Genomic DNA, 25,330 nt, shown 5'->3' on the forward strand with positions numbered 1-25,330 from the left:
TGTACGTGTGTGCAGGATGGAGGTGAAGGAGGGGGCAATGGGATTGGGCAACCAATAACCAATAACACAGGTTCACACACACACACACACACACTTTGAGCAAAAAAGGCAAATTGAAAAAGTGAAATAATCCTGGATAGCAGCACATGTTTGCGTGAGCAAATACACACACACACACAAAGCCACCCTTCAATCCTTCAAATCCACAGCCTTTGGGGTAATTAAATAATGATGCTTTAAAGTTTTAATTTAGATTTACCCATTTCATTCCTCCTTTCCCTCCTCCCCCCAGCAGACACACATACACAACTGCAAAAACACACACCCAAAGAGTTATTCACAGCATGTTTTTAAGACTTCATCCAGAGAGATAGCCCTCCATGGCCAGGGTACATGGGAGGGAGAGAATGATTGAAGAGCAGAATCTCTGTCTCAATAGGCTTGAAAAAAACAATACAATTATTAGTCTTTAATTAGAGCAGCCCCTCTGTGGGACGGGGGACAGACAACGAACAATAGAGGATTAGAAGAGGGGCACCCAATATGGCTCTTTTATCGCTTCGTTCAAATACAGTTTATGAATCATTCAGCTGTCCTTTGCACTTTGCAAATACCAGTTTGAACTTTGTGCAACATTTAACAGTCACAATGTAAGAAAATAACCAGGGGCAAACATTTAAAATCATATTTTAATGCAAATCTTGCCACTACTCCACTTTGCTTTTCTTTTTTTAAATACACCTCTTAACTTTAAAGAAATAGAGTTTTGTCACTGACTACTGTTCATCAGAGGCTTTAAAGCTTTAAACTGTTGGTATTCATTTTAAGTGCCCTATATTAAAACTAAAACAGATAAAACCAGCAAAACATATATTTCATGCAGCCCTCCTGTTGTGAGTGGTCCTGAATTATTTATATTGGGAGCAAAGGAGGTGTCACTCCACATGTGTGAGAGGTCAGTCACTGTAAAACATAATTTTTCCATTTTTAAACTAAATAATTTGAAGTTGACATGTTAAACTTCATCTTGTATTGACACAGTTAACATTTACAACAAACAGTCTCAGTGATCATGTTCTAGGGAGTGTTAATTCATACCTTAACTCTTCTAAAACCACTAGGAATAAAACTAGCTATCGACAGTCAGGAAAATTACACTGAAATCAGTCTTACATTTTTGTTAAAGAATAAAAATAAAATTTCAATGTATCCAGACCGAATATTTTAATCAGCAAAGAGAACCAACCATTATTTAGCTGTAGTTTAGACTTTATGCTCAGGATTACGAAGATGTGGGCCATGGGCTGCTGTCAGTTTGGGTGCAGTTTTATTAACAGGTAGTCTAATACATCAGCAGGTGTAAATTGATAACTCCATGGTGTTCCCAAAGAATTTCAAATACTTAAATATTGGTTGTATTCATAAAATCCTTGAATATTAATACAACTTACCTAAACCAAGTCTTTGAGTTTTATATAAAAGTACAATGTCTTCAAAACACAAAATCATAAAACAAAAAATAATCCCTGGAAACCTTTTTAAAAGTCTGACTCATTAGCCTTCAGCAGCCACTAGCATCTGATGCTAAGTAAGTTGACTTTCAGCTTCTGTTTGCACTCATAAGGATGTTCCAGTTCGTTTGCTTAGATTGTTACCAGCTTTGGTAATATCATTGAAGCTGAAGACCTGCTTACATTCAGCAGGACAGAAAAAAAACCATTTTTACCAGTTTGTTAACTTTATGCTGTTTTATAGCATAAAGTTAAAAGATCTCAGGCAACTTCCTTTCAGACATTTACAATAAAGAGTTATGAGTCTGTGTGTTTGTATATAAAGTAAATTGCTAACAGCTTCTTGTCACCTTATGAAGCATAAGAGTATGAATGCTGGGTCCACTGTTTGTTTGAGCTGAATACTGTAATTATTAACCGTGTGTTAGGATGATTATAAGTGATGAAACAATGACAAGTACTGAGATGATAGCAATGATAAATTTCCACACACTAATTTTTCATATCTTCATATCTTGCTTATCAGAAGTTAGCAAACTTGCACAAACTAATCATTTCAGATACGTTCTTTTCTCTATATGTTCTTATGCATTTTGTGGTTAGGAACTATGCTTTTACATGAAGAATCATGATTAAAAACTATATTTTTGCTACATCTCCCACCTCTGTATTAGATGTGAACTACAGTGCTTTGTTATTATTCACCCTCTAATATTGTAGAAAATTATATGAGAAAGAAAGTGGTAATCTATTTTGTAACACCTAGAAGTTGTTACAAAATGGATTACCACTTTTGTGATAAAAGTGGTAATCCATTACTTTCAATAAAAGTAATGGATTACTTTTGATGAAGGATTGGATTTTTGGATTGGATGAACGATTTTTGCCAGCATCCTTCATTCTTCCATTTTGTGTCACAGCAACACAAATCTCTAAAAACAAGAGTTAATATTCCACTGAATGCAAGCAAAAAGGCCTTCATAAAGATCCTAAATGAACAGAGGGAGGAGGGAGGTGTTGAGAGGTCCAGGGGGAGGAGGAAGAAAAGAAGAGGAGACGGAAAACGGGAGGAAGATGGTAAGAGGAGGGGAGTGGGCAGATGGCAGAGGTTATGCCTGGCTGAAAGGGGTGGGAAGGGGGAGAGCCTTTGCTGGGTGGGGAAGTAATGGGAGGAAACACCGAGGTCTTCCCTCACTTTCTCAAATGATGCATAAATCATCTTTAAGAACATATTAATGCACATTTTCATGCTTTGATTCATTTATAGATGTCAAATCAGCATCAAATTCATTCAATAAGAACCTGAGACCTCTTTTCCCACCCAAGAGCCAGCGCCTGGCTCAGCTGATTCCAAACCGGCTAAAGATGTAACTTGGTGACGAACAAAATAATTGCCACATCTGACTGACAGATAAACCCCAGTTGAAGGAAGCCCACAGATAGAGCTGAACAACAGCGTGCTGTCAGAGTCTGCATGTGTCAGCGGCACAGGGAGGAATGGCATGAGAGCAGAGAGATAGGGGGTCTCATTTAGTGTCGTTTAATTTGCTCCCCTCTTTTGCATCCATCCACTGTTTTTTTTTTTCCCCCTCTGACAGGTAATAAAAACAGCAGCTTTCCTGACAAGCCCATCTGAACTTGGACTGCATAATATAAATGCAGGGTTTTCCCACAGTGCGCTCTGTCCAAGCGTGCAGAAGAGAACCACACTGCAGACGCTGGCAGTCCCATCATGAATGAAGATTTTGGACTGTGTGTGTGCGTCTCTGGGTGTGTGTGTGTGTGTGTGTGTGTGTGTGTGTGTGTGGCTGGGTGGGTGTGTGAGTGTGTGTGTGCTGTAGGCTTAAGCATCTAGATATACCACAGTGTTAAAAAGTTGTACATTGTAGTTTCAAAACCTCAAAAAAATGGTGATACAACTCCCACACTTTAAAGCCGCCGTTTTAATGACCGAAGGAGTCAACTTGTTTTTTGTTGGGGTTTTTTAAGTAGAACCAAGAGTGGTTCATAAATGTTAAGTGAAAAAAGTGATACATCCACCTTAGTTTACAAATAAAATTCTGAAAAGTCTTGTTTCTCCACAAATAAAATTCAGTTCAGCCAACTACCTTCAAAAGTCCCCTAATTAGTTAATAGAGTCCGCCTGGATGTAATTCATTCTCAGCCTGAAACACAAACAGGTGGAGAGAGGCAGGAAACTATTTCTTTTGGATCTCTTGCAAAGTGTTCATTTTTTTCCAAATGGAAAACGTATTTGACACAACTCCCAAATGACCAAGATATTCCTCCCCACCTCTACTAAAGTAAGGCAAAATAAGAAGAAACAACAAAGTTCTCCACGTAACTCTGAAATAGCTGAAGAGATTCAAACCACAATTGAACAACTGAATACAATGTTGACAAGTCTACCACAATTTACAACTCTGGCATTTATGAAAGAGTGGCAGCATTTATGAATTAAGAGAAATACAAACTAATTCACCAATCAATAGTTTGTGAACAGCCCAGAGTAAATATAGAAGAGGCTTTGGTTAGATTAAAAACGAGTTTTTATCCAAAATGCAAAGCAGTAGCAGAAAACTTACACTGTACATCACACTGAAAGCACAATCCCCATGGTGAAAAAAGGTTGGTAGCAGCATCATGCTGTGGGAATGATTCTGTTAAGAGGCTGCGTCCTGGAGAGAGGATCGCCTTCCAGCTAAAATTATTTTCTCAACATGTATCATTTCCCATCCACTTAATAATTATGTTTGTCTAACATGAAATCCAAATAACATTCTTCTATTATCAAAAGTTAAAAAAGGATCCAGGGATATTAATACTTTTTCAAGGCACTATACAAACACAACCAACCATTATGAGATTCAATGCAACAAAAATTATAAATCACAATGCTCCTCCAGTATGCTAATCTCTGCATTGCAGCCCTATCCTCTCTCCCTTTCCTCCCTCCTCCTCGTTTCCCTTTCTCCCCTTTCCTGCTTCTGCACTTCTCCGAGATCCCTTCATACCACATCTACTTGTCTTACCTCACCGCTGCCTCTCTCTCCCCTCCTCCTCATGTTTCTGCTGCCGCTCTCGGAAGCTGCTGAAATCCCATTCCCCGTGGGGCATGCCAAATTGAATTGGTGTGTTTATATGAACAACAGGGCCGTTGCTTTAATATACCTTTGAGTTTATGCCTAATGCCTTCCCGCTAATACCAGAGGAGCTTCAAAGCTCGCTCAATACAAGCTGCTTTTGTGGAAGTCATAAAAGAGACGGAATAAAGAAGGATAGTGCTGGAGAGATACTCTGGGAGTGTTTGTGTTTGTAAACAAGAGGGAGCGAGGAGACAAGCCTGTTAATGCATCATAAAGACTTAGAAGGGTACTATCACAGCCAATTTAAAAGATCACCTAACGGCATTCCTCCTTTTAGAAACTCACACACACTTTCCCACAGAGAGACTCTCCTCTTCCCTGAATACGACTGAAATGGAAAGAGGGGACTCAAAAAAACAAGGATTTTCTTTTTTTAGATTAGTGAGTAATACTGAATAAATATCCGGAGTTTTGGCTGACGGAGTCAGTCATGCTCGTCGACTTGCAAACATCTTCCATTTTCTCCCCATCTCCCCCTTTTCTTTTCCCTCTTGTCCCCTTTTCTCTTCTGGCCCCGCGTCAGCCTACAAAAGGCCTGCGGTTCAAAGGCAAGAAGCAGGTCTGAGACACTCAACCCAATTGCTATTGATCAGTCTGCACTCAAAGAGGACAGAAACGCTCTCACCTGCACGCCCGCACACAACGACGCAAACGCTAATCTGTTTACACAGAACTATTCCTGTAAGATTACAAACGGCTGTTTGTTCTCGGGCGATTTTAACAGATTCCTACAAAACTGGAAAACAATAATCAGTGCTATTTTAGGTTGCACATCCAGATCGCACAAATGTATTTTTTATGATTCTGTTACAGACTGTGCTGCAAAATGCAAAGTATTTTAAAAAAATATTGATTTTTTTATACTAATCCAGAAAAATACCCTCTCCTAAAATCTCTCAAAACTCTAAAAAGTATCATTTCAGTCAAAATCAATTTAGATATATAAATTTAAATAATTATGTTCTAATTTAGTTTGAATTTAATAGCTTGTCATTTTCTCTAGGGTTTGTTTTCATAATTTAGATTTTTACATGCAATGTTTGTAGTTTTTTTTTTTTCTCTTCTTGGGGGGGAAAAAATATTAATTGTGGTGACTTTCCAATGAATACAATCTCTGGAATCATAAAAAAGAAAAAGAAAAAAGACTTAAAATGCAGTTTTCATAAGATCAGGGTTGCATAAGCCACTGTGACTGTTGTTGAGGACCGGCTTGTTGGATGAACAAAATTATTCCAAATACGCAGCTCTGAACAAAAAAAAGGTCACTGCAAATTTTGTTCCAAATTCAGCATTTTTACAAATAGATCTATGAGAGCGACTCGGTCCCAGTCTCTGAGTCCAAATCAAACACCGCTCTGCTCATCAGGGCTTTGATGAGGCAATCACCTGAACCCAACAACAATGTGCAGATGCATCACTGACGTGATCAAAAAATTAGGGCTATTCCACCAAAAAGTGATTTCTGAACTCATCTCAGGTGTTGCATTTTGTTAAAACGATGAATACAAATGTGTTTTCCTTGTGTCATCTGAGGATTTCAAAGAGCATTTTCTTTAAAAAAACAAAACAAAAAAGAAACATTGATCTTTATGGCAAAAAAAAAAAAATAGGTGACAAAAAAGGCTCATTTGGAATTTGAAAGAAATGTTGTTAATAGATTAAAATTAGTCACTTTACTCAAACATAACTATAACTAGTAAAATATGAAAACTTGATAGTTTTACAATGGTCTTCTTGTTTTCCAGAGCTGCATACATTAAACTAAATATTTTTAACTTCTTCTAACAACAGCAGGGATCGCATCTAAGAAATAAAATATGCATTTTTACTGAAACAATTGCCAAACAAGCATGGCCTCTTATTTTCCTGCATAATTAGTCTAATCATTAACAGCCCTGTATTTTTTTTTTAAACAGACTTAGCAAACCACTTTTATATTTCTAATTAATTCAACGGCTTTCTCAGAACTGTAAAGGTCTTTTTATTAGCACGAATTGATGTTTTTAGGGTAACTTTCATCTCACCGATCTCTGCTGCACAGCTGGTTTACAATTACATATTGCTGGGGAATGTATGAGGGTGCTTACATAGGAAACAAAGGGTGTGGCCTTCAAAATAAAAGCAGGATTTTCAAAATAAGAGCAGCGTATTCAGATTCAAGTGTAGAATTATTACTTTATATTTATTTGATTTTGGACTTTTAGACTTTTTTGGTAATATAGGTTTTATATTGCCAGAAACTTAAAACATATTTTTTTAAATCTAACTGTAGATAATTTGACTTATTTCAAGCAGGTGGCTAAACTACTTGAACTGCTTTAAATCAAGAAAAATCAAAAGAGATAAAATATGTGTATACATACACAAAAAAATTTAATCAATATCGCCAGATGAAAACTAGATGAGTCTTATGATAAATTTAAACTTGGTAGCATGTAAACTGGCTACCATAAGCAGCAAAGGTGATTACATCAATCCAGCTTTTTATTTTTGCAGCTTATTTAAAAAAGCAGTATGTTAAGACTATACATAAGCCAAATGAAGTTTGAGCTTTCACTAAAACCTTTTAAAGTTGGAAAGGCTCACGGTGCATGCACACGCTCCAACGCAGACACACAAAATCCGCCTCACATTAAGTGTGTGATGAACTCTGCGTGTTGTCTGGAAGGCTGTGCAAAAATATCAATGACTAAACTCCCCAACGACTCAGTAACTATCTCATTCGTTCTGATTTTATCCCCCAATAATTAAATTTCTTTCCCAGCGCTGACTTTGGCTTTATCAGGGCACCTGCCGCCAGAATCTCAGCATTTCATTTAACCATAATCCCCCGGATAAAGGGGCGGCCAGGGTGTGCTAATGCACAGGAGTGCATGCACACAGGATCGCAAGCATGAGCGAAGACTTCGGCTGAATTCATGAGTTAAACCAGTTAAACAGATTTGCAAGGAGAGTTTGTCTTTCCGATACAGAGAAAAGAATTCGGCTGAACCCCTTTCATCCCTCGTCTCTTCTCAGCTCCAAACCCCATGTTTCTAAAAGGCAGTGAAACCCAATCCAGAGGTGGGAATTTACCAGTTAATATATTCTCATTAAGTGCTCTAATAAATTACATTTGATATCGCTGTTAATCAACATAAAGTATACAAAAGCAATCTAAAGTTGAAATATGTTATTGCAAGAATGAATAATGTGGTTTGGTGCACATAACTAGAATTTGTTGATATCTTTCTTCTATTTATGACCAATTGTCACAAGACTAAAATTAGCAAAAACAGAGAAATGTCTAGCTTGATATATTTTGATGCTTTTAGCATAATTAATAAAATTGGTTCAAAGTATAGCCAATTAAATTTTCTCATGCTTAGTCAGGTCTACTTAATCTACATCTGAACATTGAGTACATCTAAAGGTTTTTTGGTACATCTTTATCCCACATAGTAGATTTACTGCTAGTGTACTGTGTATAAATGATCACAAAGATATAATAAAATATAAAATAAAATAAAGTATATGTAGATTTTACAAGGATACAATGATTGTGATACTATTGTGCTTCCTCAACATGTATAGAAAGTAGAAGTAGTGCATTTTAAGGGCTGATAAAATGCACTACTTTTTATCAGCCCTTATTATTAGCACAGCCCAAAGTATTAGCACTTTGATGTACTAATACATATTTTGGACAATCCAGATTTCTCTTAGAAAATATAGGAAGACAAAAAAGCAGCAAACTAACTTGTTTTCATTTAAGCCCTGAGCGTGCATCACATATTTATATTTGTGTGACAGAGAAAGAGGGCGAAATCAATGTAAAACTGGATTTTAACATTTTAAAACAAAGACAAAGTAATTACAAGGTTTGCATTTTAAACTGTTTTTAGCACCTTATAACGTCAGACACAACTAGCGCTACCGAAACATCGGAATAGTCCCTCGGAGAATGCAGGTCTTTGACTTAACAAGGATTTCTAAATCCACCATGCACTCTGACAGAGAGCTCAAAATTACAAAACAGAGCAAGTTTACTCATATATGACCTGCCTTCCTGTTATCAGCTGAAAGTCTCACTCTCACTCCTTAGCAGCCTAAATGAGTTGCAGACATTTTGCCTCATTCTTTAAAAAAAACAAAATAAAAACCTTTTCCATTAAACAGCTTCTTAATTATTTGTGTTTACCCTAGAAAATGGTATTCAGTATTAGAGACGTTAAGCCTCTGTCAAAAGACAAAACATACAGACAAAAATGGAACAGAAGTTTTTGGACGAAAATACTTTAAAGGCCACAAAATGGTAACAGAACAAATCCTGACACTCCAAGCCTGGCACAGCAGCAGGAATAAGACCAGAGCCTACTTCTTGTCAATGGATTCTGTTCAGATTATGGATGAAGGAATCAAGGAAGAATCAAACATTCAGATTGAGTTGGTCATCTAAGACTTTAAACCTTTTAATAAGGCAAAACTTAACTGAATAAAATGTAGAAATATCCTAAAGTAACCGTTTTATGATTTAAGAGGTTGCTAAACACCTGCATGCAGTTAATTAGAAATGTTACCTAATATTCTACCAGATCCTAATAAAAAAACATTGTAATTGAAAATACATGAGTTGAAAACGGCAAACCTCTCAGTATAGACACCAGCACCAATAGACGACTACAAGACTCCATAAAACAGGCTAAAAACCCCCAAATTCAATCAATAAGACAAACAAGGGCCAAACAAATCCCCAACAGAAAAGAACAGGTGAATAGAAAGTAAGCATAAGAAGAAGATGAGGCAAGTACAAGACTGCCTAAAATTATAGTAAGTGCCAGTGAGGCCAGACCTGGCCCAGCTGGTCTCTGTCTGAGGAGTGCCTTAATTAAGAGACGCAGGGAGAAGCCTAGGAATGGCCACATACACACCGGCGAGAGTCTCTGGAGAGAAACAACTGCTACACTTGTGTAAATGTGTGCCAAGAATCTCTCTCTCACACATACATACACACACACACACAAACAGCCATCCGCTGGGACTTTGTGAAAAACACTGGCCAGCTATTATTAGGCCACCCTTTGCATACCGAGGCAAAGACGAACCCCTAGCATGTTTGTGAGCTAGACGTTCTCCCTCTTATCCTGTTGACTGTTAAACTGGTCTCCTTTACGCCCACGATGGCACCGCCAGAGGAAGACGAGAGCAGAAAAGTGAGAGACTGGAGGTGGAGTGGAAGGACGGGCAGAGAGCAGGGGAGATTTTGTGGATCTATTACTGCCTTGGCCCCCCCCGTCACCCCTCCTCCGCTCACACCTCTTCCTCCTGCTTCTCATCCCAAAAACTTATTAATATTAATACACAACCCCTCTCCCCAACCCCCCAAAATACCACCACCCTAGGCTACCAGTTAATAAAGCCCTCTCGACAACCCCTCCCAGTCCAAAAAAGAAAAGAAAAAAAAAATCAAAGAAAGACAATAAAGGCAAAGTTCTGCAGTCAAAGAAAAGACCAGAAATTAATACAGTCCCAAGGGACCATCCTCTGTCCTACTGTTAGCTCCACTATAATTTGATTTCCTATTAAGTGACTGCTTAATTATAATGATTATTATTGGTAATTGTAATTGACATTTTGTCCCCCACCCTCTCTTCCTCTCTCCCTTCCTTCTCTTAGACTCCTTCCAAAGGAAAAGACTGGTTAGTAAAATCCACCAGGGAGCGAAAAGATGGAGGGACAACGTCAGGTCAAAGACAAGTACATAAATATGAGATGCATTCCTATCAACGAGGGGTTAAGGTGTTGAGGTTGAGAAGTTAGATTTAATCATGTGATGCTTTTAGGCTGTTTTATCCTGTAGCTCGAGGGCACGATGTCTAGTGCAGGTTTTTGTTCAGAGGAGTAAAAACAAACTCTAAAAATGTCATCCTCATGGGATATTCTGCTTAAATAAAGGTTCAAGAAAAAGACAGGGATTTCCTTTTCTTCCCACCAGCCACCTCATCGCACACAGACACGTTTAACTACAGTAGAGGCCCAGCGGACCTCCATTTATTACACCTACCTCCAGGCTAGAGCGACTAAGAAACACACAGTCATCTGCTATAGATGTGAAAGGGCCTGTTTAGAATTTGTTTTGGGTTTAACTAGGATTTGTTTAGGACTTATTATTTGGGATATTATAATTTAATATCAGGTAACTATTTTAGTTGCAGTTATTTCATAAATCTAGTTAGCATTTTATAGTTAGTATCTGGTTCAAAACTGACTATTTGTGGGCCTTTAACAGAATGGACTCTATATCCCATGATGCTTTAGAACTAGCAGAAGAACTTGAGGTTAGACGAAGAAGAGTAATTGAGGAGTTTTTTTTTCCCAGAAAAGAGCTATGCTAGCTGAATGCCTACACTCTGTCGTATATTATTATGCAAGATTCGTTCGTCGTTTTTTTATTCATCTGAATAATCCACCCGACTCCTTTTTGTCTTTGAATTAGTCGAATATACAACAGGGGCTGTTACGGACTCTGAAACTTTTGACTTTGACTTTTAAAACAAAAAATACACCAGCAAAATATTACGGGGAAAAAAATCCCCCCCAAAAAAAAAAAATACTCAGCCCATATTTAATTTGGAACGGTGTTCCTGCTGTGTTCAGAGCTAAAGACAGTGAAACGGCGTTCCTCTGGGCCAGGCCACGGTTATTGGGCTCACCTCAGGCGTGGTGAGGCTCACACCGGCTCACACACGTATCCACAGTTTTGTCTTAAGATGCACACACCTTCACACTCCAACACACACAACACATCCAACCTTTAGTTTCGCTAGAAAAATATCCTCTTATCTCAGTAACACAAAACATTAAACCTAAAAACATAGAGGGGGGAAAATGTGATATATTTAACATTTTATATTTAAAAAAAAATAAAGCAAATATAAAAACAAACCTGCATCTGACTTATATTAAAAAGCAATATGACATCCATGCACTGAGCTTTAGTGCTTTAAAAACTGATGTTGATTATGCATGTGTGTGTGCGGTGAGTATTTTCTGCTGGATTATATTTAAATGCGAGCCTTTACTCACGCTGAAGAACAAACAGCCGAGTTAAAACAAATGAGCACCTGCAGCCACAACCACAGATGTCCGTGGGTGTTTTTAGTCAAAGTTTCCAAGAAAAAAATAAATTGAGAAATTTTCATAGATTATTTTGACAGAAATTACTTTCAGACAGGATGACTTGTCCCATCCAGATGTAGATAAATGTGGTATAAATAAACTATTCGTATATCAGCATCAGACACCCGAGACGTTCTGCAGCGGGTCAGACGCAGCTGCAGCCAAAACATCCACAACAGTTTAAAGCTGCGATAATTTAAGGATAACTCTGCTTTGAAAAATAGGAATTAGAAAATTATAATTTTACCCCCCTTGTACTATTAATAAGCAATTCTTAGTCCATAATAAATATTTATAATTATTCAAATCCTCAAAATAAATGTTATCAAATCCAGTCAAGTTGAAAATCAGTCAAGTTTCAACTGCTGTGGCTGACAGCGTCACACAAACCACTTGAAATGTTACCGGCGCATTACAAATCTGAAACAGAAAAACACAACAAAGTGTCGTTTCACTGCATCAGAAAACACAGCTCTGCATCCAGATCTGTGGTTTTGTAAGGAGTCACAGAAGGTCAGTAGATACAAACAGAACCATCAGCCACAAACGGAGAGGAGCAACAAACAAAGCTGCACATTGCTTTGCACATCCAGAAGTACAGGCCTGTTGGAGACACTGAAGCACCTGGACAGAACAAATCTATGACTTTACTTTAGCTTTTCTGTTCTCAAATCACCTTCAAATAAATTAAAAATAAAACTAAGCCACATGATGAGAACAAGTGATACTGCACTTTCTGTTTATTTATGCATTGATTATGTATGTATGTTTGTCTGGAACATATTTTTTTCCCTTCCATCAATAAGGGATTTCTACAGTTATCCTTGTCCATTTCTTTTTAGATAAAATCTGAGGAATCAATAAATGACCAGAACTGAACTGAACTTAATCAACATAACATGCAAAATAAAATTGACAATAAATCTGAGCACAAATAAAATCTAAAATGATCCACTGAAATGCCAGATTTTGAGTTACATTGTTAGAAAAATACAGCAAGTAGAGCAGCTTAGTCAACATTTCTATAGAAATTCATTAAAAATCCCTAAATTCCTGCTGCCATTACACTTCATGATTGTTCAACCAAAAACTTAACATTTTTAAATTAAAATCTGAAAGAATCACATTTTCAATTAAATCTTTACAATTTATTTTAGCTCTAAAATTAGTTGTTCACAGTAATCTCGTCGGATTTGCATTTCTTCTGTAAAAACTGGATAACACAAGTCAAACTATGGCACAGCGATTTCAACAGTGTATGCGTGTGTGTGCCTGTTCAAACACACTGTGTGGTGCCGTGGGTGTGGCGTTACACCTCGTGTGGCACTGGGCAGCCTAGATAAGAGCTGATCCTATCCATGTCTCCCTTCTGCAGCCTCTGCCCGCCCACCCACGCACCCACACATCACAAACGCACACTCAGGCACACTGACACCTAGCACAATACCCAGCATGCCACTGTAATCGCATTTTTACAATCCCAGTGCCCTGTGCATAGACACGCTCGCTCTCTCTCGCACACACACAAATATATATGCACAATCAGAGCCATAAACACAGAGCGGAGCCAGCTACATCCATATTCACATTCTGTATACTGGCATGTGACCTCAACATGGACACATCCAGCATGGGTCTCAGGCTCACACAGGCCCACTGCTGCAGCAAACTGGGCAGTCATTTACATATACGACATGGGAAGAAATAGAGAAGAAGACAAGAGAAAAGGAGAGAGAAGAGACGAAGAAAAGGAGAGAAGAAGAAAGAAGAGTACTCAAGAAGAAAAGAAATGAGAAATAGACAGAAGAAGGAAGTAGAAAAAGAAGAAAGGACAGAAGAGGAGAGCAGAGAGAACCTACCTTTGTCCTCCTGTTACAAACACTCCTCTCCAAGTTCAGCTAGACTTTCTTCGCAGCACTTGCACACACACACACACACACACACACGTTCAGGAGCAGTCTGATGAGATCGGCCACCCTGATAGTGAGCCATAGCTGATTCTCTAAGCCTCAAACAAAGTTTGGTGTGCAATGACCAAGACAGAGGGGACCAAGAAAAAAGCAAAGAAAATTGTGGGAGGAAAAAAAAGTGTGACCACTGAGTGAAGTTTAACCACTTATGATTCAAGTTGAGCTGCAGCACAGCCCGCCTACACCCCGCTTTCTTTCACGGGGACATAAGCGCACACCTTTTCTGGGCGGGAGAGGCACTGAACTGGATTTCGGGAAACCCTGTTTCACATTTTTTTTGTTCTGTCCGGTTGCTGCTGGAAGGTCAGACGGCCCTAACTCGGCCCCTTTCACTGGATTTTTTTCATTTTTAATCAACCATGTTTTCATAGAACCACCTACCAACAGCTGCCCCGCTGACAGATAATCACACGAGTCATGAGTGCATGTATGTCAAGGCCTTCGACACAAACAGAACTGGCTTGAAGGAATAAAGGCTTTGACTGTAAAAGTATCTGAAGTGTCACCATGTAGGAAACAGAGAGAGAGAGAATGAGAAAGAGGATGAACGGATTCAATCTCCACAGGCCAGAGCGGGAGACTAAGTGTAGTGAATGCAATTTGATGGTAGCGCTGAGATGGGCTTTAGGCGTACAAAACACCATTAGTCACTGTTGTGCGAACCTGTCACCAATACATGTAAGCAAAAGTCAACTCTCAGCATGGCATAAAAAATAATCATGGGTGCAAAGCCATATAGTCACACTGTAAATCAAACAAGCCATATCAGAGAAGAAAAACTGTCTCTTCTCCTCTGAAATGATTTATTTTTGGACAAAGAAATCCTCAAAAGAAGAATCTAGCAACCTCAAAATTCTGCTCTGAAACAGGACAAAACCCAATAGTTTCAGTCACAAAATGTACTGTTATTTATTATAATAGCAGCAAATGTGACAATACGAATTATTAAAATTTAACCCCATATTTTCCTCTATAAATCTGTCACTGAGTACCTTAAATAGGCTACTTTACAACAGAAATTATATGAAGAAAATTTCATAATAACTACAAAACTGGACAGTTTAGAGTCAATTTTAGAAAAAGCAATAATCAATCATGTTTGGGGATCATTATTTAGAGTATAGATATAATCTCACTAATTCATAATAATTTTCCCCGTTTGTGTGGCAGAAAAATGCAACACGTGTCCATGCCTGCTGCTGTATGTTAATTCTCATTAATTGGTCTTTCACTAAATCAAAGACATTTTTTAACATGTAAAATGTTTTGTTGTAAAATATTTATGTTTAATATTTTGCTAAGCTCAAATGTCTATTTTTACTGGCTGTTACATTCAGGACATTTGAATTTAAAATAAACATTGGACCTTCTTGAAAACGTAGCCGCTGTTGCCATTTTTATGAAGTAACCCAAAGCTAAAAGCATCTGTGGTGCAGCACAATTTCACTGCAGGGACAATAAATTTAATCTGTTCTATTTGAAAATCTATTATTCTTGGGTTCAACACATTAGGACGGGATTATCCCCAACCAAATGCAGATTTTTTAGAAAATAGTTTGTTAACTTGGCGCCTTTATTTCATTTGCAAGAACTACAAAAGTGTAGCAGTTTTAGTTCTTGGTTTGGTCTTATTCAATAACCACATGTCTGGTTTAGGATAAATTTAAAGCTGTTATCATATATAATTATTTAATCCACACAATAATCTGTCTAAAATCTGTTTAATGAGATTAGCTGAAATATTTCCATTTTTCCCAGTCATGATCTCCACTGTACTGGAGTAAATGGGGCTGTATATAAATGGATCAGAAACTGATTAAATGACTGGATCGTATTGGAATGAAATGATTGTTTTGAACCGAATGTGATCCTAATTTGATTCCATAATATATCTGGATATGAATTGGACCAGTTTGTCCTGTAAAGACTCTGAGAAGACACTTTTTTTAATTCATGTTTTATAAATTACAGCTGAATTGATCTGAAGTGTTTCTTCCCCAGTGGTTTATAACACCAAATGACTGAGCAGTTATTTTAATCAACATTATAATCATGGAAAATGTAAAAGAAATAAAAAAAAAGAGCCATCATCAAAGATGGCATTTTAACTCAAATGCCAATAATAATGATAAAAAAACAGGTGGTTCTGTTGTACCCCTTCCACTGCCACTCGGGTGACTGAAAGATGGATTCAACACTTTTATCCTGCTGCCAATAAAGAACAATTTGTTTGTTTGTAAAAAAAAAAAAAAATGTAAAAGACAAATATAAAGTAGGCACAAAAAAGGGTAATTCAATACTCCTTTTGGTCCTTGGTGAGTCAAAATGGCCTGCGATAGAACTATTATGTTTCTATACCAATTTTAATTATCTCTGTTGTATTTGTGACCAAGCCTAATGATTTCATATTTTGTTATCAGTTTGTTTATGTAGTGCCAATTCATACATATAATTTCAATGTCTTTTACAAGAGCAGCAGATCCAATGAATATCCAGAAATATATAACTAAATCAATACAATTAAGTCCCAAAGATATTTAACCATCAGAAGAAAAAATGATGGGCACCAGGTGAAAAACTATGAAATTCATTGTTGGAAAATAATTCCTACTGTTGACAGTGGAAAAAAGGCCAAGCAGCTTTTAGCAAGTATTGCTGTATCGTTTCATAAACATCCTTAATAATCTTCTTTTAAAGGATCACTGCACACTTTGGACATCAGAGAGTATTCACTACAGCACGACTGGCTGGAAGTAAACAAGAGTGAGTGTGATTATGGTTATGAAAGACTGCAGCTTCCTAGAACACAAATATTATCAAAATCTTTGCCCAAGTAAAATCATTGTTAACAATAAGAAAACACACTTTTTTTAAGGCCGAAGATACAATATACCCCAGACCGACTTTGAATTAGTCAGCAGTGAAGAATTGGGGGCACAGTTCAGGACTACTGAGGCTCGTCCCTTAATTTCCTTCCCTTTATTTCGTTTTTTTTTTTTTTGTGACAAAGCCCTCCCCCATCCACTCACTTTAAGTCTCCTTCCACACCACACCCATGACCCCCAATGTGCAGACATGAGGTCAAGCTCCAAAGATCACAGAGAGAAGCCAGACGAGAGGCAGAAAGACAGAGACCTAAAATCCTCCTTTCCTTCCAAAATCCAGGCCAAAACCTGCAGCCTTCCCACCAGCTCCAGACCCCCTCCTTCAACCCAGTTGTGTGTCGAGGAGGCAGTGAGCACTCTTGCAGAAACATCAGCCCAGGGAAATTCAAATGAGGACGAAATGGTGAGGGAGACACAGAGAAAAGGGAGAGCAGGAGCACAATAGTGAGAAAATAGGATAAAAGAATGAGATGGGAGAGCGTTAGGTAGGAGGAGGAGGGGGGGAGGATGAGGAGGGTGCAGAGGAAGAGCTGGAGAGGCTGCTGAGGCTGCAGGTTAAGATAATGTGTAGATCTGAGGAGATTTGCAGGGGAACATTTTTATTCAGTTTCTGATTACTCCCACCTCTCCTCCCTCCGCTCCCTTTCCTGCGTTGTGTTTTTCCGTTTGTTTGTTTTTGGCATTAGCGTTATGACTGTTGGTATCCACGTGGATGTACACATGCATGCTGATTAAAGCAGGAATATCTTATAAACACAAATATTTTCACACACACACGCAGACACATATTAACACCAGACGCGCACAAGCATACTTAAAGATGCATCGGAGAGGCGAGCGATGGCGCAGTCGGTGCCAGGAATGTTAAGAGCTTACAAGTTTGTAAACATGCCGACACAGATGGTGCACATACAAACATGCATTCACACAGATTGTTCGCAGACAGGGTTTCTGCTGTGCCCGCTCCTTATCAACGTGCAGCAGGTAGACGAGGTAATTCTGGATTATTTGAGCCATACAGAATTACTCAGTGGTTTCATTTCCCTGGTCAAACATATTCAGGTGCACAGAAACGGATCAAAATGTTTGAAGTTTGATCAAGAAACCCACTTTAGACAGTAGATGATAAAAAAAGGCCCACCTGTGCTGCTGCTGTAAGACCCTCCTTCCACATTGAGTGAGATGGACTGGTCTCCGTCCTGCCTCCCCTGACCCAGGATCATCCAGTTCTCCAGATTGTCCACATCAGACGAATCCAACGATTCTGATTCAGACTCGGACTCAGAGAATTCGGAGCTGCTGGACAGAACGGCCACTGGAACAAAGAGACTCCCTTTTCTTTTCTGGGATTTCTAAATAACCAGAAAAATGACAAATAAATGGGATCAGGGCATTAGACACCATTCTGCAATCAGACATTAAATAGAAATGTCAATTCACCACAGTAATGTTCAAATAGAGGAACACAATGTTAGTGGATTACATTAAAAAAAATAAAATAAACTTTAACTCCTGGGCAAATTCCTTAATGATTTCTTTTATTTTATTAAAGTTGCACGTTCCTTTCTACTGCCTCCTACACATTTATTATTACCCCTGGATGTGTAAAAATCCTTAAAATCATTTTTTTAAATTGCAGTAGCATAATTTTATTTTAAAACTGCTTGAGCAAAAAAGTCTAATCTACATTTATTAAGTGAGGAAAGAAAACTCACATTTGATCATTTATATTAACAAACTAGCTAGAGCCAATTGTGTAATTTATATTTAACATTTTAAGCTGGTCAGAATATCTACAAAGTTTCAATTACAAATCCATGACTTTCTGTTTCAATGGAATGTAAATATTTAATGCACAGGGCCATTTCTTTTAATGTATTAATGTTTTTACCCTTGATCAGGAAGCAGGAAATATCCAAGGTCGTTATTTACCTCAGAAAAAGCCCCAGTGGGGGGCGATACTTTTTTCATTTGCCAGGAATGTTTCAATGACGTTTCATGGAGGTAAAGTCAAAAGTATGATGAGTTGGTTGAATTTTTCACTAGATGACTTTACTAATATCAGTTTATACTGTTTACAGCTCATGTTTTCTGGTGAATTTAAGTGTAATTGTATTATTCAATTGATTTATACATTTAAGTGTCTCTTTACACCCATTTGCGGTTAAATCCTGCATTCAAAGTAACAAATGAAGCTGGGAGAACAAGTCTTCCAGATTTTATTAATTATCAGCCAATGCAACAAGTTTTGTCTGATTTTGAAGTGTTTATAATATAGTTGTACACACATTCCTGGTTTGCAGTCAAACGCCCCTTTCGCTGTTCTTCGAAACGGGCAATGGGAGAAAGCTTCTTCACCTGGAAGCTAATTTCCAGCCCTGCTTGACCAGACATTGTTTATATCCACATTTACCACGTCTGACTTTTCCTGGTGCAGATTTATGGCACATGTCTCACATCAATGAGGTAAAAATTGGCTAAGATCCGACATGACAGTTCTGACTACCATTAAAAACAAAGAAACATTTTGTTCATGTTAGGCACCACAACTAACATCTCGACAGCTAACGACATGTTAGTTATCGTTTTGCTGCATTTCCTGTTTTTTTTATCTTTTTTTTACACACATTTCACTTGAGCTACTAACCTGAACACATTGAAAAGGAAAACCTCGAAAAAGGATGAAATATCCCCTTCTTGTCTTAAGTGTAATGTAAGAATGCATGTTGCACTGTATCTTACTATTTCCTCTACCTGTTGTGCAGGAGTGGATGTCTGCAGGGTCTGTGAACCTTTAACCTTTAGAGCACAAACACTTGCATCATCTTCATCATCACTGTCATTGTCAGAGATAGAGATGACGCCCGGGCTGGAGTCGATCACAATAACCTCCTCAAAGCGCGACGACAACAGCTTTGGAATTTTTGGCTCAATTTTGCATCTTTTCTTTTTTGCATCCTTCTTTGTCTTTAAATGGTCATCAGTAGAGGATCTGGGGTTGCTCTGCTTTGTACATCTCAGTTTTGTGTCTTCGTCTGTAGTTTTTTCAAGTGCACCACCTTCCTGGCTTTCCTGTCTGTTGTTCTCTTCCTCTGCTCCAGGCTGTGGCTCGTCCAGCTCCCCAGCATTTGAGGAGTAGTGGAGCTGGCTGTAGAGGTGGAACTCCAGCTCACTGTTGGCCTCTGACACGTCTGAGTCGCCATCCTCTTGATAGAGGTTGTCCTCCAACTCCTCACGGTCCTGATAGGCACTGTACATTACCCCAAAGGCCAATCAAAACAGACACGCACATGAACGCAGCACAGCCCAAGGAGAACAGTCACACCTGGGGAGTCAGAGGCCAAAGCTGCTGTGAAAAGAAAAACCAAAGAAAATGTAGATATTATTAAAGGCATGACAATAACAACATTCCTATTACTTCAAATGAGTCAGAGAAAATTATTATAATTAAAATGTCTTCAGATTCCTGTTGTTCAAACATATGATCTACACCAGGGGTGGGCAATCCTGGTCCTGGAGGGCCGGTCTCCTGCAACTTTTAGATGTATCTCTACTTCAATACAACTGAGTCAAATAATGAGGTTATTAGCAGGACTCTGGAGAACCTGACTGCACTTGGGAGGTGATTCAGCTGTTGGATTCAGGTGTGTTGGACCAGGGAGACATTTAAGAGTTGCAGGACACCGGACCTCCTGGACCAGGAGTGCCCACCCATGATCTACACCATTCCACTGAAGCTCTGGTGATATGTTTATAGTTGTTGGAATGTGAATCTTTGCTCCAATCTCAAGTCTTGCTGCTTCCTTCCAGGTTTACCCTAGATTCAGTTGCATCCATCTTCCCACCAACTCATACCTCTTTCAAAAACATTTCTGTCATAAACCCATGAAGAAAAGCTCCCACCAACTGCGCTCTGACCAAGTAGAAATCATAAATGCAGATGAGATTACAAGAGCTGGAAGGTTACAAAAAATATAGCCAAGTGTTATATTGGCTACATAGCATATTAGCTACACAGCCGATAAATTAAAACCGGGTTTTCACAATGGCACAGTTGGTAGCACAATCCCAGCCCGGGGTCTTTCTGCAGGGAGTTTGCATGTTCTCCCTCCCACAGTCCAAAACATCACTTTTAGGTTAATTGGTCTCTCTAAATTATCCCCAAGTGTGTATGTGCATATGTGTGTGCGTGCGTGTTGACTTGAAATGGACTGGCAACCTATCCAGAATGTCCCTCGCCTCTCTCTCTCGTTGACCCCACAAGGATAAGCGTGTTAGATAATGGATGGGTTGATGGGTGAATTAAAACCAGCTCAATAATTTCCATTTGCATGATTATTTTTCTCCCATCTCTCTCTCTTCCTGCCAGAGACTAGATGACAAAAGACTTCAATCTGGTTCTTTGGTCTCAACTAGCTCCTTTTTTGAAAGGCAATTTTGTTCACAGAATCCATTTTATTTGTTGTTCTTTACTTAATTTGGATATTTAAAATGTCTTTCAATTCCAGTGTTAAATGTTTGTCAGAAATTTAAGTTTATTTATTTTTGATAATGCATTATTGTGCCATTAGCAGGATATTACTTGAAAATGGTCTCAAATACAACATTTTTATTTATCACAATAACTTCCAAAACAATTTATTGTCCAGCAAAATTTGTTACACAGCCATGCTCACACACACTTAAGGAGAATTTTGAGGACACTAACTTCTGGTTCTGAAACCAGAAGACCTTGTTAGTAAGGCTGAGACAGGGTGGATTAGCTGCTCTAAGACTTTAACTTGTAGTCTTCCTCATCAGATTTGTTCTGATAGAAAGCAGTAATGGGTCCAAATCCATCGTCAGGCTGGTGCTGATTTCAGACACAACAAAGACAAAATCCTCACCTGGTTCTGAATGACTGTGTCAGAAACTGGTAATTCTTCTAATTACAATCTGTAAGACACTGTGCTGTTAATATTTTTAAATCTCTGTAGCTCTCTCTCACACACACACACACACACACACACACACACGCTACAACACAGTCACACATACACAGAGTGGACATGGAAAGAGCACCGGCCCATTGCTTTCTCCAGTCCTGCGTGTCTGTGCCATGATGGCTGGAGATGATTGGCCCCCAGGCCGCGCACACTGCATAAACGCCACGGTACATGGTCACAAGCCGGCCACCAGGGATTAGAGGGTCAGAAAGAAGAGTCTTACCGCCTGGTAAGGGGCGACAGTTATGTGTTGAAAGTTCAGCAGCTCACAGGGACCGGAAAGTTACAAACTACCAACGATGTTTTTCAGACAAATGTAGTGTACTCAAAAGCTCTACAGCAGTAATAAACATTTTTGCTGCACAAATGTAGTTGAGTTGATTGACACTAAATTTGTCTGATTTGATAAGGTGGGGATGGGGAGTTGACCTTCAATGACCTCAGGAAACATTTCTTAACATCTTTATAATGACAACCGCACAAACAAAAAGTTTTGCTGCATAATCCAGCACAAACATAGTCCAAATGTTTGACATAATTTTTGTCTGATTTGAAGAAGGGGGGTGGGCAACTTCATTCAGGTCATCACAACTGATTCTTGTACTTTGTATCTAAGCATTAACAATTAAACACAGAAAATAAGCATAAACAAAACAGACATTGTGAGTGGACATCCAGGAGGGGCTAAATAATCCTTATCGGTCTTATTATTTTCTCCTTTATCATTTCTTTTGTATATATTTCTTCCATTTATTTTCTATTTTATGTAAAAAGTTTTTACATTTTTTACTTCTGTGTAGAGTTAATCATCAGTTGTGCCCCACAGATATGCATCTTACAGCTCCTATGGAACTTAAATATGAACAAATGAACATTTATGAACAAATGTACCTTCTGACTACCTTTATGAAACAAACTTAGCTTCTATTATTGAGTAGGAGGTGCAAAAGTTGGAATGTCCAGTTCAAGGGAACATTAAATGTAAAAATACTGTTACAGTAGGCATACATTATGAAGAAATTACATCACTTTAATTGGTCTCAAATGAAAGTTTACCTCTGATTTCAAATTGCTTTCAAGTATTATAAAATAGAATGTCACATTTTAGAATACTTTAACCTTCTTATTTTTCAACTCCATACATTAGTATCATTTGAAAGATCCACTAATGCTTTGCTTTTAATTAAGTAATTTGCTGTGCAAGCCAAATAAAACACGAGAATGAATAGCAGAAAAGATGATGCTTTAGGCAACTGGTCTTCTAGAATGTGAGGGTTAACTAAGTTATAACTTTTCATTAAAACATAATCAACAAAGAGAGACACAATGAGCAAAAAGGCCATCGTACAGCTATTGAGATGAACTATGACTGTTTTAGTAGACGTGAATGGAGCTAGTTTGAATGTGGCTTCCACTTCGAGTGGTTAACAACATGCTAGCAGGCTAAAGCACCGCCTTTCTTATTCTTACTAACGTATTAGCCTGTTTGAAAATGACGACAGTCCTAAAAAAATAAAATAAACACATAAATCATGCCATGTATATCTGAGTATTTTCAATTTTCTGCTTTTTTCTGACAGCTGTTAGCTATTAGCACGTGCCATTGCGCTCTGTGCACGTGTACTCATGTAGCCGGTCGGATGTAAACAAAGGAGCACTTCAACTCAAACACTCAATAAAACCAAGTTTAAAGAAAAAGCTACAGCTTCACAACTCATATCAACCGTACAGTATGTTTTATAACCAGAGTTTTGAATCAGCAGCTCACCTTTACAGATAGACTGGAGTCTTTACAGCAACTCATTTGCTCTCAGCCAGAAGGAGACAGGCACACAACTTCCGGTTTCCCGGACTGAAAATAAGTCCACTGAAAAACCGTCCGATGAAGAAACTACACACAAGTTCCTAGCAGGAATCTACAGTACGGAAATTGTCATATTTACTATTTAGCTTCTGAAGCACTCTGGGATAAAACTTAAAATAGAAATCAACACTCTACCTAAACTTTTGTAAAAAAGAGTAGTTAATTGTGCTAAGAAAATCAGCTAAGTTGTAATGTTTATTACATTTTAAAAGTTTTTTTGTGTTTTGCAATTTTCCACAGGCTGGCTAACTCCATGAAAACTTTTTATGTTAAATATTAGTCTTCAAAGGATAAAACAAAATTGTTTAGTTATTTAACTGGAATAATGCTTATCAAGAGATTTTTTTTTCATTACACATTGACATATGAATTCTTTTAAAGAATTGTGGTGTTCTTGTTTTGTCAGAACACCACAATTATGTAAGGTGAATTAAGTTGGGGAAAATCACATGACATGATTAAGATGAAATCACAGATAGGTTGCAGTCAGAATAGAACATGAATGATTATTGAAATTCAGTGGTAAGAGAAAGGTTTCTAAAATGTGTATGGATACCGTAGACATCAGTAATCTAAAATATGCAGTTTACTGACTTTTTGCATGTTTCCACTGCTAATTCAACACCCCTTGATGGTGATGAGCTCCAATTCTTTGAGGTTGCCATCACTCACATTGTCCTCTCCCTCTACAGATTCTTTATCTGATTCAACTGACCATTTTTCAGAATCTATAAATGATAACACCGAAAACATTTTTTTCACTCATGGTTGGAGTTTGGGTCAATATATTATCAGTTCATTCTTCCTCACAGTTGTGACAGAATTTTTTTTTGGTCTTCCTGACTGTGACCTGGTTTCAACAGGATTCCTCATTTCCACTTATTGACTAGAGTTTGAGCATAGTTGGTTTTGATTCTTGATCCACTGGATAGCTTTTTAAATAATTTTCTTGTTTTATTCTATTTAAATACATGCCTCATCTTGTAAGCCCAAGCTTCCAAGTTGGGATCAGAATCACTATGATAAAAAAAAAAAAAAAATGAAAATCATTGTTTAAAAATGACTTGCCTCACCAGACCATCATGCATAGTTTCACACATATGGCCTGAAAATCTAAAACTCTGCCAAGCTAATGTCAACTCATGAGCACAGCTGCGTCCCAACCACTATCAGGTGCCATAATGAAGAGACAATCCGTGTAAGTCATTTCACCTCTCATCATAATATTATCACTAATCAGTGTAATTATTGACATAAAAATTAAAACAGAAGTGAATAGTTGTATTGGACCTCTCTGCTGTCATGGTCCTATAAAAGAAAAATTTAAAAAGCATGTATTTAGCTCTATTTTTTTACAAAGGAATTGTCACCAAATATTAAACTTTTGCTCACAGAATTACAATAAATTACATTATTAGACAACTCCCTTGTCAAAAAGGACAAGTTTTACTTTGTGTCACATTTTTCTTCAGACAGAAACGTTTACGCTGTTTCTCATCCTTTTACCAGTAATTCTCCCTCTTTAATGCTCAAACATTAGCCCAGAAACTGTGCAAGCATTAGTACTCACATGAACCTCCAGGCTCATTATGTGTTGATGGGATTGTAAATCTATATGTAAATGTAATTCAACAGTGTGCCTACCGCTATCAGTCATATTTATGACACGCATACTACAGCAAAATTATGCAACCCAGGTTCTCATGCAGGCTGCGTAACACTTACATCCATCTTTTTGCTCCCTTCTGCATCATGAGAACAAAGGTGAGCTCTGTGTTTCCTTCTCTGTCTGCTACCGTCATAATAACAGG

General features: G+C 38.0%; 1 protein-coding gene across 2 annotated transcripts in view; it reads right to left on the minus strand.

The window, feature by feature from the left end:
• Window positions 1-23,550, minus strand: part of zcchc7 (zinc finger, CCHC domain containing 7) — a 53,970-nt gene extending 30,420 nt beyond the window's left edge. The window contains exons 1-3 of one of the 2 annotated variants that reach the window (XM_044115012.1): window positions 23,424-23,550; window positions 19,425-20,019; window positions 17,812-18,022 (exon numbers count right to left, since the gene is read on the minus strand). In XM_044115012.1, the coding sequence (XP_043970947.1) occupies window positions 17,812-18,022; window positions 19,425-19,928 (715 nt within the window). In that variant the 5' untranslated portion in view covers window positions 19,929-20,019; window positions 23,424-23,550. The remainder of the gene's footprint in view (window positions 1-17,811; window positions 18,023-19,424; window positions 20,020-23,423) is intronic. The other variant, XM_044115013.1, reaches the window with a different exon arrangement.
• Between the last annotated feature and the right edge of the window lie 1,780 nt (window positions 23,551-25,330).

The sequence above is a fragment of the Gambusia affinis genome, linkage group LG04, assembly GCF_019740435.1.
Source record: "Gambusia affinis linkage group LG04, SWU_Gaff_1.0, whole genome shotgun sequence".
NCBI lineage: Eukaryota > Metazoa > Chordata > Actinopteri > Cyprinodontiformes > Poeciliidae > Gambusia > Gambusia affinis.